This window comes from Oncorhynchus masou, chromosome 16 (genome assembly GCF_036934945.1).
Source record: "Oncorhynchus masou masou isolate Uvic2021 chromosome 16, UVic_Omas_1.1, whole genome shotgun sequence".
NCBI classification, from domain to species: Eukaryota; Metazoa; Chordata; class Actinopteri; order Salmoniformes; family Salmonidae; genus Oncorhynchus; species Oncorhynchus masou.
The window spans coordinates 47,357,354-47,374,160 of NC_088227.1; the positions used below are offsets into that span (position 1 = coordinate 47,357,354).

Sequence of the window (16,807 nt, forward strand, 5' to 3'; positions counted from 1 at the left end):
ACCATGTTCCCTATAGTAACCCTGTTCCCTGTAGTCACCCTGTTCCCTATAGTAACCCTGTTCCCTATAGTCACCCTGTTCCCTATAGTCACCCTGTTCCCTATAGTCACCCTGTTCCCTATAGTCACCCTGTTCCCTGTAGTCACCCTGTTCCCTATAGTCACCCTGTTCCCTATAGTCACCCTGTTCCCTATAGTCACCCTGTTCCCTATAGTCACCCTGTTCCCTGTAGTCACCCTGTTCCCTGTAGTCACCCTGTTCCCTATAGTAACCCTGTTCCCTATAGTCACCCTGTTCCCTGTAGTCACCCTGTTCCCTGTAGTCACCCTGTTCCCTGTAGTCACCCTGTTCCCTATAGTAACCCTGTTCCCAATAGTCACCCTGTTCCCTGTAGTCACCCTGTTCCCTATAGTCACCCTGTTCCCTATAGTAACCCTGTTCCCTGTAGTAACCCTGTTCCCTGTAGTAACCCTGTTCCCTGTAGTCACCTATAGTCACCCTGTTCCCTATAGTCACCTATAGTCACCCTGTTCCCTATAGTAACCCTGTTCCCTGTAGTCACCCTGTTCCCTGTAGTCACCCTGTTCCCTATAGTAACCCTGTTCCCTATAGTCACCCTGTTCCCTATAGTCACCCTGTTCCCTATAGTAACCCTGTTCCCTATAGTAACCCTGTTCCCTATAGTCACCCTGTTCCCTATAGTCACCCTGTTCCCTATAGTCACCCTGTTCCCTGTAGTCACCCTGTTCCCTATAGTCACCCTGTTCCCTATAGTCACCTTGTTCCCTATAGTCACCCTGTTCCCTATAGTCACCTATAGTCACCATGTTCCCTATAGTAACCCTGTTCCCTGTAGTCACCCTGTTCCCTATAGTCACCCTGTTCCCTATAGTCACCCTGTTCCCTATAGTCACCCTGTTCCCTATAGTAACCCTGTTCCCTATAGTCACCCTGTTCCCTATAGTCACCCTGTTCCCTATAGTCACCCTGTTCCCTGTAGTCACCCTGTTCCCTGTAGTCACCCTGTTCCCTATAGTAACCCTGTTCCCTATAGTCACCCTGTTCCCTGTAGTCACCCTGTTCCCTGTAGTCACCCTGTTCCCTATAGTAACCCTGTTCCCAATAGTCACCCTGTTCCCTGTAGTCACCCTGTTCCCTGTAGTCACCCTGTTCCCTATAGTAACCCTGTTCCCAATAGTCACCCTGTTCCCTGTAGTCACCCTGTTCCCTGTAGTCACCCTGTTCCCTATAGTCACCCTGTTCCCTATAGTAACCCTGTTCCCTATAGTCACCCTGTTCCCTATAGTAACCCTGTTCCCTATAGTCACCCTGTTCCCTATAGTCACCCTGTTCCCTATAGTCACCCTGTTCCCTGTAGCAACCTTGTTCCCTATAGTCACCCTGTTCCCTATAGTAACCCTGTTCCCTATAGTAACCCTGTTCCCTGTAGTAACCCTGTTCCCTGTAGTAACCCTGTTCCCTGTAGTCACCTATAGTCACCCTGTTCCCTATAGTCACCTATAGTCACCCTGTTCCCTATAGTAACCCTGTTCCCTGTAGTCACCCTGTTCCCTATAGTAACCCTGTTCCCTATAGTCACCCTGTTCCCTATAGTCACCCTGTTCCCTATAGTCACCCTGTTCCCTATAGTCACCCTGTTCCCTATAGTAACCCTGTTCCCTATAGTCACCCTGTTCCCTATAGTCACCCTGTTCCCTATAGTAACCCTGTTCCCTATAGTAACCCTGTTCCCTATAGTCACCCTGTTCCCTATAGTCACCCTGTTCCCTATAGTCACCCTGTTCCCTATAGTAACCCTGTTCCCTATAGTAACCCTGTTCCCTATAGTAACCCTGTTCCCTATAGTCACCCTGTTCCCTATAGTCACCCTGTTCCCTATAGTCACCCTGTTCCCTATAGCAACCCTGTTCCCTATAGCCACCCTGTTCCCTATAGTCACCCTGTTCCCTGTAGTCACCCTGTTCCCTAGTCACCCTGTTCCCTATAGTCACCCTGTTCCCTATAGTGCTGGTCATGATTAGTGCACTATAGGGCAATAGGTCCCTGGAATGCACCCATAGTAATGTCCTCTTAATACACAACGCCATTTCTCCTTGTTTGTTCAAACGTTTTTTTTAAATACATTAAAATTTGTTAACAAATGATCAAATCAACTTCTCAACATAAGATCTGTCTCAAATAGAGAGACGACAGCAAAACGATATGAAAATCAACCAAGTGAAGCTCGTGATTGTAATGGACCTTTCAACGCAGCGTATTATCAATTACAGATCAATACATCAATCAATATATTAGTATAATCAGTAGCAAGATGTTGATGGTGGAGGCAGACTACAGCAGGGGAAATTCTGAATAAATACAACCAGCTGGTCACTGTGGACTGGCTTCATGGTAACTGCTGATATGGGGTCAGGGGTTAGAGGTCAGGGATTAGGAGTCAAGGGGTTAAAAATCACGCTTGTAGGTTAGAGGTCAGGGGTTAGAGGTCAGGGGTTAGAGGTCAGGGGTTAGAGGTCAGGGGTTAGGTGTCAGGGGTTAGGTGTCAGGGGTTAGGTGTCATGGGGTTAAAAGTCAGGCTTATAGTTTAGAGGACAGGGGTTAGAGGTCAGGGGTTAGAGGCCATGGGTTAAACATCATGGTTAGAGGTTAGGGGTTAAAGGTCACTTCTCCAGTCTCTTGGCCACATCCAGGTAAGCCATCTCTATCTCGTTGTCGGCAGCGCAGGTGTTGGTGAACTCTTCTCGTGTGTAGGCATTCTTCAGATAGCGCCACACTCCACCCAGCTCAGACGGAATCTCATAGTTACGATACTTCTTAGCAACCACCTGGTAACAAAACACAGAGAGAACACACCTCACACTCAGGTAATAGAACGTCCGTCCGTCCGTCCGTCTGTGTGTGTGTGTGTGTGTGTGTGTGTACCTTGACTATATGTAGTTTGGGCAGTAGGTTGCAGTCAGCCAGGGTGAGGTCATCTCCATCCAGGAAGCGTCTGGTGGACCCCCTCTCCTCCTCCATGCTGTCTGCATCGATCTCCTCCGGGAGGGGACCAGCCAGGTAGTCATCTAACTTCTTCAGTGCCTTCAGCAGACCCTTCTCCAGGACTAGAAGGGAGGGAGAGAGATTTTAGTCCATTTGTCATATAAAGAGAAATTGGGAAAAGGGAGCACATCTCCATCATATCCACCAGGTGGCAGTACAGGACAGCACGGTCATTTCCATCATATCCACCAGGTGACAGTACAGGACAGTACAGTCATCTCCACCAGGTGGCAGTACAGCATAGTACACAGCCACAGCAGGCCACAGCCAGGTTCCTTCTGTGTAGTAGGGTTGACTCTGCTACCATTTAGTGGCAGCTAACAGTTGGACATGTCTGATATTAACACTAGTATAAAAAGTAAATCTCAATGAGACTAAACCTGCTAAATGTAAGTATGAGACACAATAATAACGTATAGCAACCTACGGCCCTTCCACAAAGTTCAATGATATAGTGACAGAGGTTTGCAGTGGGATAGAGGTTAGGCCAAAGGAATCAGAATACTAGATACTGCCCCCACAGTCTCCTGCAGACAGACACAAACACATAGAATTAGGAATCAGAACACTAGAATGGACATGAACCTTCTTATGATGGGTTAAAGGTCAGGGAGTTGGTCAGGGAGTTGGTCAGCCATGATGGTCAATCATAGAATTAGGAATCAGAACACTAGAATGGACATGAACCTACGGCTACATAGCCGTCTTTGTATCTAAGACAATTGTGTAGCCTAGAGCGATTTTCTAGGTTAGCCAGCCAGCTATTGTCGTTCTTTTAAGTAACGGAACGCAATCAACCTTGCTAGCTAGCCAGCTAGCCCCCGAATAGCAGCACTGTAGAAACTATTACACTCGACGGAACGACTTGATTAGTGTAGTGTCAACATCGCAGCCACTACCAGCTAGCCTACTCCAGCAGTACTGTTTCATTTCAATCATTTTAGTCAATAAGATTCTTGCTACGTAAGCTTAACTTTCTGAACATTCGAGACGTGTAGTCCACTTGTCATTCCAATCTCCTTTGCATTAGCGTAGCCTCTTCTGTACCCTGTTAACTATGTGTCTATCTATCCCTGTTCTCTCCTCTCTGCACAGACCATACAAACGCTCCACACCGCGTGGCCGCGGCCACCCTAATCTGGTGGTCCCAGCGCGCACGACCCACGTGGAGTTCCTGGTCTCCGGTAGCCTCTGGAACTGCCGATCTGCGGCCAACAAGGCAGAGTTCATCTCAGCCTATGCCTCCCTCCAGTCCCTCGACTTCCTGGCACTGACGGAAACATGGATCACCACAGATAACACTGCTACTCCTACTGCTCTCTCTTCGTCCGCCCACGTGTTCTCGCACACCCCGAGAGCTTCTGGTCAGCGGGGTGGTGGCACCGGGATCCTCATCTCTCCCAAGTGGTCATTCTCTCTCTCTCCCCTTACCCATCTATTTATTGCCTCCTTTGAATTCCATGCTGTCACAGTTACCAGCCCTTTCAAGCTTAACATTCTTATCATTTATCGCCCTCCAGGTTCCCTCGGAGAGTTCATCAATGAGCTTGATGCCTTGATAAGCTCCTTTCCTGAGGACGGCTCACCTCTCACAGTCCTGGGCGACTTTAACCTCCCCACGTCTACCTTTGACTCATTCCTCTCTGCCTCCTTCTTTCCACTCCTCTCCTCTTTTGACCTCACCCTCTCACCTTCCCCCCTACTCACAAGGCAGGCAATACGCTCGACCTCATCTTTACTAGATGCTGTTCTTCCACTAACCTCACTGCAACTCCCCTCCAAGTCTCCGACCACTACCTTGTATCCTTTTCCCTCTCGCTCTCATCCAACACTTCCCACACTGCCCCTACTCGGATGGTATCGCGCCGTCCCAACCTTCGCTCTCTCTCCCCCGCTACTCTTTCCTCTTCCATCCTTTCATCTCTTCCCTCTGCTCATACCTTCTCCAACCTTTCTCCTGACTCTGCCTCCTCAACCCTCCTCTCTTCCCTTTCTGCATCCTTTGACTCTCTATGTCCCCTATCCTCCAGGCCGGCTCGGTCCTCCCCTCCCGCTCCGTGGCTCGATGACTCATTGCGAGCTCACAGAACAGAGCTCCGGGCAGCCGAGCGGAAATGGAGGAAAACTCGCCTCCCTGCGGACCTGGCATCCTTTCACTCCCTCCTCTCTACATTTTCCTCCTCTGTCTCTGCTGCTAAAGCCACTTTCTACCACTCTAAATTCCAAGCATCTGCCTCTAACCCTAGGAAGCTCTTTGCCACCTTCTCCTCCCTTCTGAATCCTCCTCCCCCTCTCCCCCCTCCTCCCTCTCTGCAGATGACTTCGTCAACCATTTTGAAAAGAAGGTCGACGACATCCGATCCTCGTTTGCTAAGTCAAACGACACCGCTGGTTCTGCTCACACTGCCTTACCCTGTGCTCTGACCTCTTTCTCCCCTCTCTCTCCAGATGAAATCTCGCTTCTTGTGACGGCTGGCCGCCCAACAACCTGCCCGCTCGACCCTATCCCCTCCTCTCTCCTCCAGACCATTTCCGGGGACCTTCTCCCTTACCTCACCTCGCTCATCAACTCATCCCTGACCGCTGGCTACGTCCCTTCCGTCTTCAAGAGAGCGAGAGTTGCACCCCTTCTGAAGAAACCTACACTCGATCCCTCCGATGTCAACAACTACAGACCAGTATCCCTTCTTTCTTTTCTCTCCAAAACTCTTGAACGTGCCGTCCTTGGCCAGCTCTCCCTCTATCTCTCTCAGAATGACCTTCTTGATCCAAATCAGTCAGGTTTCAAGACTAGTCATTCAACTGAGACTGCTCTTCTCTGCATCACGGAGGCGCTCCGCACTGCTAAAGCTAACTCTCTCTCCTCTGCTCTCATCCTTCTAGACCTATCGGCTGCCTTCGATACTGTGAACCATCAGATCCTCCTCTCCACCCTCTCCGAGTTGGGCATCTCCGGCGCGGCCCACGCTTGGATTGCGTCCTACCTGACAGGTCGCTCCTACCAGGTGGCGTGGCGAGAATCTGTCTCCTCGCCACGCGCTCTCACCACTGGTGTCCCCCAGGGCTCTGTTCTAGGCCCTCTCCTATTCTCGCTATACACCAAGTCACTTGGCTCTGTCATAACCTCACATGGTCTCTCCTATCATTGCTATGCAGACGACACACAATTAATCTTCTCCTTTCCCCCTTCTGATGACCAGGTGGCGAATCGCATCTCTGCATGTCTGGCAGACATATCAGTGTGGATGACGGATCACCACCTCAAGCTGAACCTCGGCAAGACGGAGCTGCTCTTCCTCCCGGGGAAGGACTGCCCGTTCCATGATCTCGCCATCACGGTTGACAACTCCATTGTGTCCTCCTCCCAGAGCGCTAAGAACCTTGGCGTGATCCTGGACAACACCCTGTCGTTCTCAACCAACATCATGGCGGTGGCCCGTTCCTGTAGGTTCATGCTCTACAACATCCGCAGAGTACGACCCTGCCTCACACAGGAAGCGGCGCAGGTCCTAATCCAGGCACTTGTCATCTCCCGTCTGGATTACTGCAACTCGCTGTTGGCTGGGCTCCCTGCCTGTGCCATTAAACCCCTACAACTCATCCAGAACGCCGCAGCCCGTCTGGTGTTCAACCTTCCCAAGTTCTCTCACGTCACCCCGCTCCTCCGCTCTCTCCACTGGCTTCCAGTTGAAGCTCGCATCCGCTACAAGACCATGGTGCTTGCCTACGGAGCTGTGAGGGGAACGGCACCGCAGTACCTCCAGGCTCTGATCAGGCCCTACACCCAAGCAAGGGCACTGCGTTCATCCACCTCTGGCCTGCTCGCCTCCCTACCATTGAGGAAGTACAGTTCCCGCTCAGCCCAGTCAAAACTGTTCGCTGCTCTGGCCCCCCAATGGTGGAACAAACTCCCTCACGACGCCAGGACAGCGGAGTCAATCACCACCTTCCGGAGACACCTGAAACCCCACCTCTTCAAGGAATACCTAGGATAGGATAAGTAATCCTTCTCACCCCCCCCCTTAATGACTTAGATGCACTATTGTAAAGTGGCTGTTCCACTGGATGTCAGAAGGTGAATTCACCAATTTGTAAGTCGCTCTGGATAAGAGCGTCTGCTAAATGACTTAAATGTAAATGTTATGATGGGATAAAGGTCAGCCATGTTGGTCAGGGAGTTGGTCAACCATGATGGTCAACCATAGAATTAGGAATCAGAACACTAGAATGGACATGAACCTTCTTATGATGGGATAAAGGTCAGCCATGATGGTCAGGGAGTTGGTCAACCATGGTTTGCCAGTGCTGTGATAAGATAGTGTAAAATAATTAATTTTAAAGAATGTATCTGTACTGTGTGTTTGTTAGCTAGCTAGCCAGACAATTTTAGAGGAATGAGTCCATACTTCATTCAAATTAACTGCCACTACTACCGAGTCGGTATTCATCTCATATGAAGTAATTCCTCTCAACCAGAACCCACAATTTGTGGAATACAAACATTCTTGACTTTTGACCCTTCATTGTAAAAGAGCCAACTTCGTTGCCGATTTTTGTTATAAAGAAATAACAGAACATGCCCTAAAAAGCTGCTGTGTTGTTCAATGTAACCAGGTCAAAAATACAGACCTACAATTTACAATGCTCCCACATAGGGAAATCGATCCTGTGAGAAGAGCCCTGTGGCTTCAGGCTATTCGCTGTGGAAGAGTGGGAAATGTGGAGACCCGGTGTCCAAGTAGACAACAAGTAGCTACAGTGCCTTCAGAAAGTATTCATACCCCACATTTTGTTGTGCCACAGCCTGAATTCAAAATAGACCAAATTGATTTGTTTTCTTACCCATCTATATGCAATACCCCATAATGACAAAGTGAAAACATGCTTACAAATTTATTGAACATGAAATACAGAAATATCTCATTTACATACGTATTCACACCCCTGAGTCTGAAGCACCTTTGGCAGCAATTACAGCTGTGAGTCTTTCTGGGTAAGTCTCTAAGATCTTTACACACCTGAATTGTGCAACATTTGCCCATTATTCTCCTCAAAGGTTATCAAGCTCTGTCAAATTGTTTGTTGATCATTGCTAGACAACTATTTTAAGGTCTCGCCATAGATTTTCAAGTTCATTACATGTATTTTTTATCCTGAAAAACTTACAAGCATACCCATAACATGATGCAGCCACCACTATGCTTGAAAATATGGAGAGTAGTACTCAGTGATGTGCTGTATTGGATTTGCCCCAAACATAACACTTTGTATTCAGTACAAAAAGTTAATTGCTTTGTAACATTTTTTTTTCATTTATTAGTTTAGAGCCTTGTTGCAAACAGGATGCATGTTTTGGAATAATAATACAAAATCTGTACAGGCTTCCTTCTGTCACTTCTTCCACTCTGTCCTTTAGGTTAGTATTGTAGAATGTTGTTGAGCCATCCTCAGCTTTCTCCTTTCACAGCCATTAAACACTGTAACTGTTTTAAAGACACTCATGGTGAAATCCCTGAGCGGTTTCCTTCCTTTCCAGCAACTGAGTTAGGAAGGACACATGTTTCTTTGCAGTGACTGGGTGTATTGATTCGTCATCCAAAGTGCAATTAATAACTTCACCAAAGGGATATTCAAGGTCTGTTTTTTTACCTATTTACCAATAGCTGCCCATCTTTGTGAGGCATTTGGAAAACATCCCTGGTCTTTGTGGTTCAATCTGTGTTTGAAATTCACTGCTTGGCTGAGGGACCTGACAGACAATTGTATGTGTAGGGTACAGAGATGAGGTCATGTTAAACACTATTATTACTGCACACAGAGTGAGTCCATGCAACTTATTATGTGACTTGTTAAAGCACATTTTTACTCCTGAACTTATTAAGGCTTGTCATAACAAAGGGGTTTGCACGCCCAATTTTTCAGTTTTTAATTTGTTAAAAAAGTTTGAAATATCCAATAAATGTCGTTCCACTTCATGATTGTGTCCCACTTGTTGTTGATTCTTCACAAAAAAATACAGTTTTATATCTTTATGTTTGAAGCCTGAAATGTGGCAAAAGGTCGCAAAGTTCAAGGGGCCGAATACTTTCGCAAGGCACTGTATGTGGATGACTAAACACTATCCACTAGCTACTACAGCGACTGAAATGACTGCAACACTCAACAAAGAGTTGTAGTTAGTTTCAGAATGGGGGGCAAGGAATAAGTTAGTCCTAAATATTTTTTTTAACTAAAAGCTTTGTATTTGGGAAAAAACACTCACTAAACCCTAAACCTCAACTAAATCTTGTACTAAATACTGTGGAAATTGAGCAAGTTGAGATGACTAAACTAATTGGGCTTACCCTGGATTGTAAACTGTCATGGTCAAAACATATTGATGCAGTAGTAGCTAAGATGGGGAGAAGTCTGTCCACAATAAATCCCTGCTCTGCCTTCTTAACAACACTATCAACAAGGCAGGTCCTGCAGGCCCTAGTTTTGTCGCACCTTGACTACAGTTCAGCCGTGTGGTCAGGTGCCACAAATAAGGACTTAGGAAAATTGCAATTGGCTCAGAACAGGGCAGCATGGCTGGCCCTTGGATGTACAGAGAGCTAATATTAATAATATGCATTTCAATCTCGCCTGGCTCAAAGTGGAGGAGAGAATGACTTTCTCACTACTTGTTATTTGTGAGAAGTGTTGACATGTTGAAAGCACGGAGCTGTCTGTTTAAACTACAGCTCAGACATCCATGCATACTCCACAAGACATGTTCTAGGGGTTAGGGTTAAGGGTAGGGGTCAGGGGTTAAGCTATGTGTCCTAACTTCATTTGCTTGGTGTTCTAAGTGTTAGGGTTAAGGGTTAAGGGTAGGGATCAAGGGTCAAGGGTTAGACTATGTGTCCTACCTCCATTATCTTGATGTTCTAAGTGTTAGGGTTAAGGGTTAAGGGTAGGGGTCAAGGGTTAGACTATGTGTCCTACCTCCATTAGCTTGGTGTTCTAAGTGTTAGGGTTAAGGGTAGGGGTCAAGGGTTAGACTATGTGTCCTACCTCCATTATCTTGATGTTCTAAGTGTTAGGGTTAAGGGTTAAGGGGTTGGGGTCAAGGGTTAGACTATGTGTCCTACCTCCATTAGCTTGGTGTTCTAAGTGTTAGGGTTAAGGGTAGGGGTCAAGGGTTAAACTATGTGTCTTACCTCCATTAGCTTCAGGCTTGGTGTTCTTGATGTACGCTGAGAACTTGGCAAAGATGTTGTTTCCAGCTGTGTTGGACTCTCTCTGCTTGGCTGCCAACTTAGGGTACCTGCAAGAGGAAGACACAGAAATACAGTCAGATACAGGAATACAGAGATACAGCCAGATACAGTCAGATACAGAGATATAGTCAGATGCAGGGATACAGAGATACAGTCAGATGCAGAGATACAGTCAGATACAGGAATACAGAGATACAGTCAGATACAGAGATACAGTCAGATACAGGAATACTGAGAAACTAAGACACAACCAGACACAGTCAGACACAGAGACAGTGGAAAACATCTGGGTCACAGTATCATCTATTGAGCTGTATTCAGTGGATATAATCGAGCGAGCTGGATCAGGACTTGCACTGACACTACTTTGGGTGATGGCATATGAAGCCGAACGGTACAGAGGATTTCTGTGTGATACACATTATGGTTGGAGAGCTGCCTGTGTACAAGTTGACAGTGTCAGCTGGAGAGAGGACGTACTCCTAGGAATATGTGTGACGTTGTGGTGTTGTATTAATACAGAGTGTTACTGTATCCTTACTTGGGTGGAGCCAGTACATCCTCCAGGAACTCTTCTATCTTGTTGATGTCTGTCTTCACCTCTCCATTAAATGTCAGGAAGGGAGGATGGGTCCCTGGGGCTAGGTTATGGAGGTCAGCTGGCTTCCTATTGGACAACAGATAGATAGAGTTACTTCTAATTGGAGCAGAGAGGGCCAGGGTAACTGCCTATTGGACAACAGAGATATAGAGTTACTTCTAATTGGAGCAAAGAGGGTCAGGGTTACTTCCTATTAAAGCAGAGAGAGACAGGGTTACTTCCTATTAAAGCAGAGAGAGACAGGGTTACTTCGTATTAAAGCAGAGAGAGACAGGGTTACTTCGTATTAAAGCAGAGACAGGGTTACTTCGTATTAAAGCTGAGAGAGACAGGGTTACTTCCTATTAAAGCAGAGAGAGACAGGGTTACTTCGTATTAAAGCAGAGAGAGACAGGGTTACTTCGTATTAAAGTAGAGACAGGGTTACTTCCTATTAAAGCAGAGACAGGGTTACTTCCTATTAAAGCAGAGACAGGGTTACTTCGTATTAAAGCTGAGAGAGACAGGGTTACTTCCTATTAAAGCAGAGAGAGACAGGGTTACTTCGTATTAAAGCAGAGAGAGACAGGGTTACTTCGTATTAAAGTAGAGACAGGGTTACTTCCTATTAAAGCAGAGACAGGGTTACTTCCTATTAAAGCAGAGACAGGGTTACTTCCTATTAAAGCAGAGAGAGACAGGGTTACTTCGTATTAAAGAAGAGAGAGACAGGGTTACTTCGTATTAAAGTAGAGACAGGGTTACTTCCTATTAAAGCAGAGACAGGGTTACTTCCTATTAAAGCAGAGACAGGGTTACTTCCTATTAAAGCAGAGAGAGACAGGGTTACTTCGTATTAAAGCAGAGAGAGGCAGGGTTACTTCCTATTAAAGCAGAGAGAGACAGGGTTACTTCCTATTAAAGCAGAGACAGGGTTACTTCCTATTAAAGCAGAGAGAGACAGGGTTACTTCCTATTAAAGCAGAGAGAGACAGGGTTACTTCCTATTAAAGCAGAGAGAGACAGGGTTACTTCCTATTAAAGCAGAGAGAGACAGGGTTACTTCCTATTAAAGCAGAGAGAGACAGGGTTACTTCCTATTAAAGCAGAGAGAGACAGGGTTACTTCCTATTAAAGCAGAGACAGGGTTACTTCCTATTAAAGCAGAGACAGGGTTACTTCGTATTAAAGCAGAGTCAAGGTTACTTCGTATTAAAGCAGAGAGAGACAGGGTTACTTCGTATTAAAGCAGAGACAGGGTTACTTCCTATTAAAGCAGAGACAGGGTTGCTTCATATTAAAGCAGAGAGAGACAGGATTACTTCGTATTAAAGCAGAGATAGACAGGGTTACTTCGTATTAAAGCAGAGAGAGACAGGGTTACTTCGTATTAAAGCAGAGACAGGGTTACTTCCTATTAAAGCAGAGACAGGGTTACTTCCTATTAAAGCAGAGACAGGGTTACTTCATATTAAAGCAGAGAGAGACAGGATTACTTTGTATTAAAGAAGAGAGAGACAGCGTTACTTCCTATTAAAGCAGAGAGAGACAGGGTTACTTCGAAATTAAAGCAGAGAGAGACAGGGTTACTTCGTATTAAAGCAGAGAGAGACAGGGTTACTTCCTATTAAAGCAGAGACAGGGTTACTTCCTATTAAAGCAGAGACAGGGTTACTTCGTATTAAAGCAGAGAGAGACAGGGTTACTTCGTATTAAAGCAGAGAGAGACAGGGTTACTTCCTATTAAAGCAGAGACAGGGTTACTTCCTATTAAAGCAGAGAGAGACAGGATTACTTCCTATTGAAGCAGAGAGAGACAGGGTTACTTCGTATTAAAGCAGAGACAGGGTTACTTCCTATTAAAGCAGAGAGAGACAGGGTTACTTTCTATTAAAGCAGAGACAGGGTTATTTCCTATTGGACAACAGAGAGACAGGGTGACTTCCTATTAAAGCAGAGAGACAGGTGAGTGTTTGTAAACTTCTAACATCATCAAGAGTCTAAATGGAATTTTGATTGAAAATCCCAACTTGTGACATAAATCTGAGCTGATGTAGCATGACCTCTACTACTGAGTCACCTGGTTGTCATGTCTGTCCCTTTTCTCAGTGGATCAGACACCTGGGAGTGTTACCAAGGTGATACTGTCCCTTTCCTCAGTGGATCAGACACCTGGGAGTGTTACCAAGGTGATACTGTCCCTTTTCTCAGTGGATCAGACACCTGGGAGTGTCCCTTTCCTCTGTGGTGTGTCCTCTGTCCCTTTCCTCAGTGGTGTGTCCTCTGTGGTGTGTCCTCTGTCCCTGTCTTCTGTCCCACATACCTCTTTAGCCCCTGTCACTTAACCCCTAACCCCTGGCATACCTCTTTAGCCCCTGTCCCTTAACCCCTAACCCCTGGCGTACCTCTTTAGCCCCTGTCCCTTAACCCCTAACCCCTGGCGTACCTCTTTAGCCCCTGTCCCTTAACCCCTAACCCCTGGCATACCTCTTTAGTTCCTGTCCCTTTACCCCTAACCCCTGGCGTACCTCTTGAGGTCGACGGTGGTGACATTGAAGACAACTCCCTTCAGCCACAGGATCATGAAGAGACGCTGGGAGAATGGACAGTTCCCTATACTCTCTCCATCACTACCCGCCTAGAGAGAGAGAGCATTATCATTAGCAGCAGACTCATACATTTCCTCAGTGAAAGCAATGTACTGGTCAAATGTCAAATAGGCTTTTTTAACAAATTACCATACGACAGACCACGTATTCACCCAGCACACCCTAATTGACAAACAAACTAAAACAAGGGCAATTTGCCTAGAGGGTCTGCTATATAAATGTATGGAAACTGTTGTTGGGGGAAAATGTATGACATTATAAAATCCATGTACACAAACAACCAGTGTGCGGTTAAAATTGGCAAACAATACACACATTTCTTTCCACAGGGCCGTGGGGTGAGACAGGGATGCAGCTTAAGCCCCACCCTCTTCAACATATGCATCAAGGAAATGGCGAGGACACTAGAACAGTCTGCAGCACCCGGCCTCACCCTACTGGAATCTGAAGTCAAATGTCTACCGATGATCTGGTGCTTCTGTCCCGAACCAAGGAGGGCCTACAGCAGCACCTAGATCTTCTGCACAGATTCTGTCAGACCTGGGCACTGACAGTAAATCTCAGTAAGACCAAAATAATGGTGTTCCACAAAAGGTTCAGTCGCCAGGACCACAAATACAAATTCCATCTAGACACCGATGCCCCAGAGCACACAAAAAAACTATACATACCTTGGCATAAACATCAGGGCCACAGGTAACTTCCACAAAGCTGTGAACAATCTGAGAGACAAGGCAAGAAGGGCCTTCTCTGTCATCAAAAGGAACATCAAATTCAACATACCAATTAGAATCTGGCTAGAAATACTTGAATCAGTTATAGAACCCATTGCCCTTTATGGTTGTGAGGTCTGGGGTCCGCTCACCAACCAAGAATTCACTAAATGGGACAAAAACCAAATTGAGTCTCTGCATATAGAATTCTGCCAAAATATTTTCTGTGTACAACGTAAAACACCAAATAATGCAGAGCAGAATTAGGCCGATACCCGCTAATTATCAATATCCAGAATAGAGACATTCAATTCTACAACCACCTAAAAGGAAGTGATTCCCAAACCTTCCATAACAAAGCCATCACCTACAAAGATATGAACCTGGAGAAGAGTCCCCTAAGCAATCTGGTCCTGGGGCTCTGTTCGCAAACACACCCCTCAGAGCCCCTGGAGAGCCACACAATTAGACCCAACCAAATCATGAGAAAACAAAAAGGTAATTACTTGACACATTGGAAAGAATTTACCAAAAAATAAACTAGAAAGCTATTTGGCCCTAAACAGAGAGTAAATAGTGGCAGAATACCTGACCACTGTGACTGACCCAAACTCAAGGAAAGCTTTGACTATGTACAGACTCAGTGAGCATAGCCTTGCTATTGAGAAAGGCCACCGTAGGCAGACATGGCTCTTAAGATAAGACAGGCTATGTGCTCACTGCCCACAAAATGAGGTGGAAACTGAGCTGCACTTCCTAACCTCCTGCCCAATGTATGACCATATTAGAGACACATATTTCCCTCAGATTACGCAGACCCACAAAGAATTCAAAAACAGATACAATTTTGATTAAGTCCCATGTCTACCGGGTGAAATACCACAGTGTGCCATCACAGCAGCAAGATTTGTGACCTGTTGCCACAAGAAAAGGTCAACCAGTGAAAAACAAACACCATTGTAAATACAACCCATATTTATGTTTATTTATTTTCCCTTTTGTACTTTAACTATTTGCACATCATTACAACACTGTACATAGACACAATAGGACATTTGAAATATCTTTATTCTCCCGAGTGGCGCAGCGGTCTAAGGCACTGCATCTCAGTGCTATTAGCGTCATTACAGACCCTGGGTCGATTCCAGGCTGTATCACAACCGGCTGTGATTGGGAGTCCCATAGGGAGGTGCATAATTGGCCCGGCGTCGTCCAGGCTTAGCCGGGGTAGGCCGTCATTGTAAAAAATAATTTGTTCTTAACTGACTTGCCAAGTTAAATAAAATAAAATAATGTTTACTCTTCATTTTTTTTTTTTATTGTTTTTTTTTTTTATAATCACTTTCACTTGCTTTGGCAATGTAAACATATGTTTCCCATGCCAATAAAGCCATTAAAATGAAATGGAGAGAGAGAGAGAGAGAGAGAGAGAGAGAGAGAGAGAGAGAGAGAGAGAGAGAGAGAGAGGGGAAGGGAGAGAGAGATAAGGGAGAGAGAGATAAGGGAGAGAGCAAAAAGGAGGGGGGAGCGAGAGAGAACAGGGGAGAGAGAGAGGAGGGGGGGGAGAGAGAAGGAGGGGGAGAGATCAGGTATCTCACTCTATGTGTGTGTGTGTGCGTGTAGTTTCCATAGCGGTGGAAACTAACCCAGTCACCTGACACCATGGACTGACTGAATTATGAATACTGATTCCATTACCTGCTTCATCGACCACAGAGATACCTTTACATAGCAATGGGCTGGGTATGGAGCTAGGGGTCCACGGGGCTGGGTATGGAGCTAGGATCTACAGGGCTGGGTATGGAGCTAGGATCTACAGGGCTGGGTATGGAGCTAGGATCTACAGGGCTGGGTATGGAGCTAGGATCTACAGGGCTGGGTATGGAGCTAGGATCTACAGGGCTGGGTATGGAGCTAGGGTCTACAGGGCTGGGTATGGAGCTAGGGGTCCACAGGGCTGGGTATGGAGCTAGGGGTCCACAGGGCTGGGTATGGAGCTAGGATCTACAGGGCTGGGTATGGAGCTAGGGTCCACAGGGCTGGGTATGGAGCTAGGATCTACAGGGCTGGGTATGGAGCTAGGGTCTACAGGGCTGGGTATGGAGCTAGGGGTCCACAGGGCTGGGTATGGAGCTAGGGGTCCACAGGGCTGGGTATGGAGCTAGGGGTCCACAGGGCTGGGTATGGAGCTAGGATCTACAGGGCTGGGTATGGAGCTAGGGGTCCACAGGGCTGGGTATGGAGCTAGGATCTACAGGGCTGGGTATGGAGCTAGGGGTCCACAGGGCTGGGTATGGAGCTAGGGGTCCACAGGGCTGGGTATGGAGCTAGGGGTCCACAGGGCTGGGTATGGAGCTAGGATCTACAGGGCTGGGTATGGAGCTAGGGTCCACAGGGCTGGGTATGGAGCTAGGGGTCCACAGGGCTGGGTATGGAGCTAGGGGTCCACAGGGCTGGGTATGGAGCTAGGGGTCCACAGGGCTGGGTATGGAGCTAGGATCTACAGGGCTGGGTATGGAGCTCGGGTCTACAGGGCTGGGTATGGAGCTAGGATCTACAGGGCTGGGTATGGAGCTCGGGTCTACAGGGCTGGGTATG

General features: G+C 46.8%; 1 protein-coding gene across 1 annotated transcript in view; it reads right to left on the reverse strand.

Annotated features, from left to right (window-relative positions):
* Window positions 1–2,615: 2,615 nt before the first annotated feature.
* LOC135558022 (chloride intracellular channel protein 5-like) overlaps window positions 2,616–16,807 on the reverse strand; it is a 120,561-nt gene continuing 106,369 nt past the window's right edge. Inside the window, exons 2-6 of the mRNA XM_064991792.1 lie at window positions 13,416–13,525; window positions 10,849–10,974; window positions 10,248–10,354; window positions 2,944–3,125; window positions 2,616–2,846 (exon numbers count right to left, since the gene is read on the reverse strand). Coding sequence (XP_064847864.1) covers window positions 2,682–2,846; window positions 2,944–3,125; window positions 10,248–10,354; window positions 10,849–10,974; window positions 13,416–13,525 — 690 coding nt within the window. The 3' untranslated portion in view covers window positions 2,616–2,681. The remainder of the gene's footprint in view (window positions 2,847–2,943; window positions 3,126–10,247; window positions 10,355–10,848; window positions 10,975–13,415; window positions 13,526–16,807) is intronic.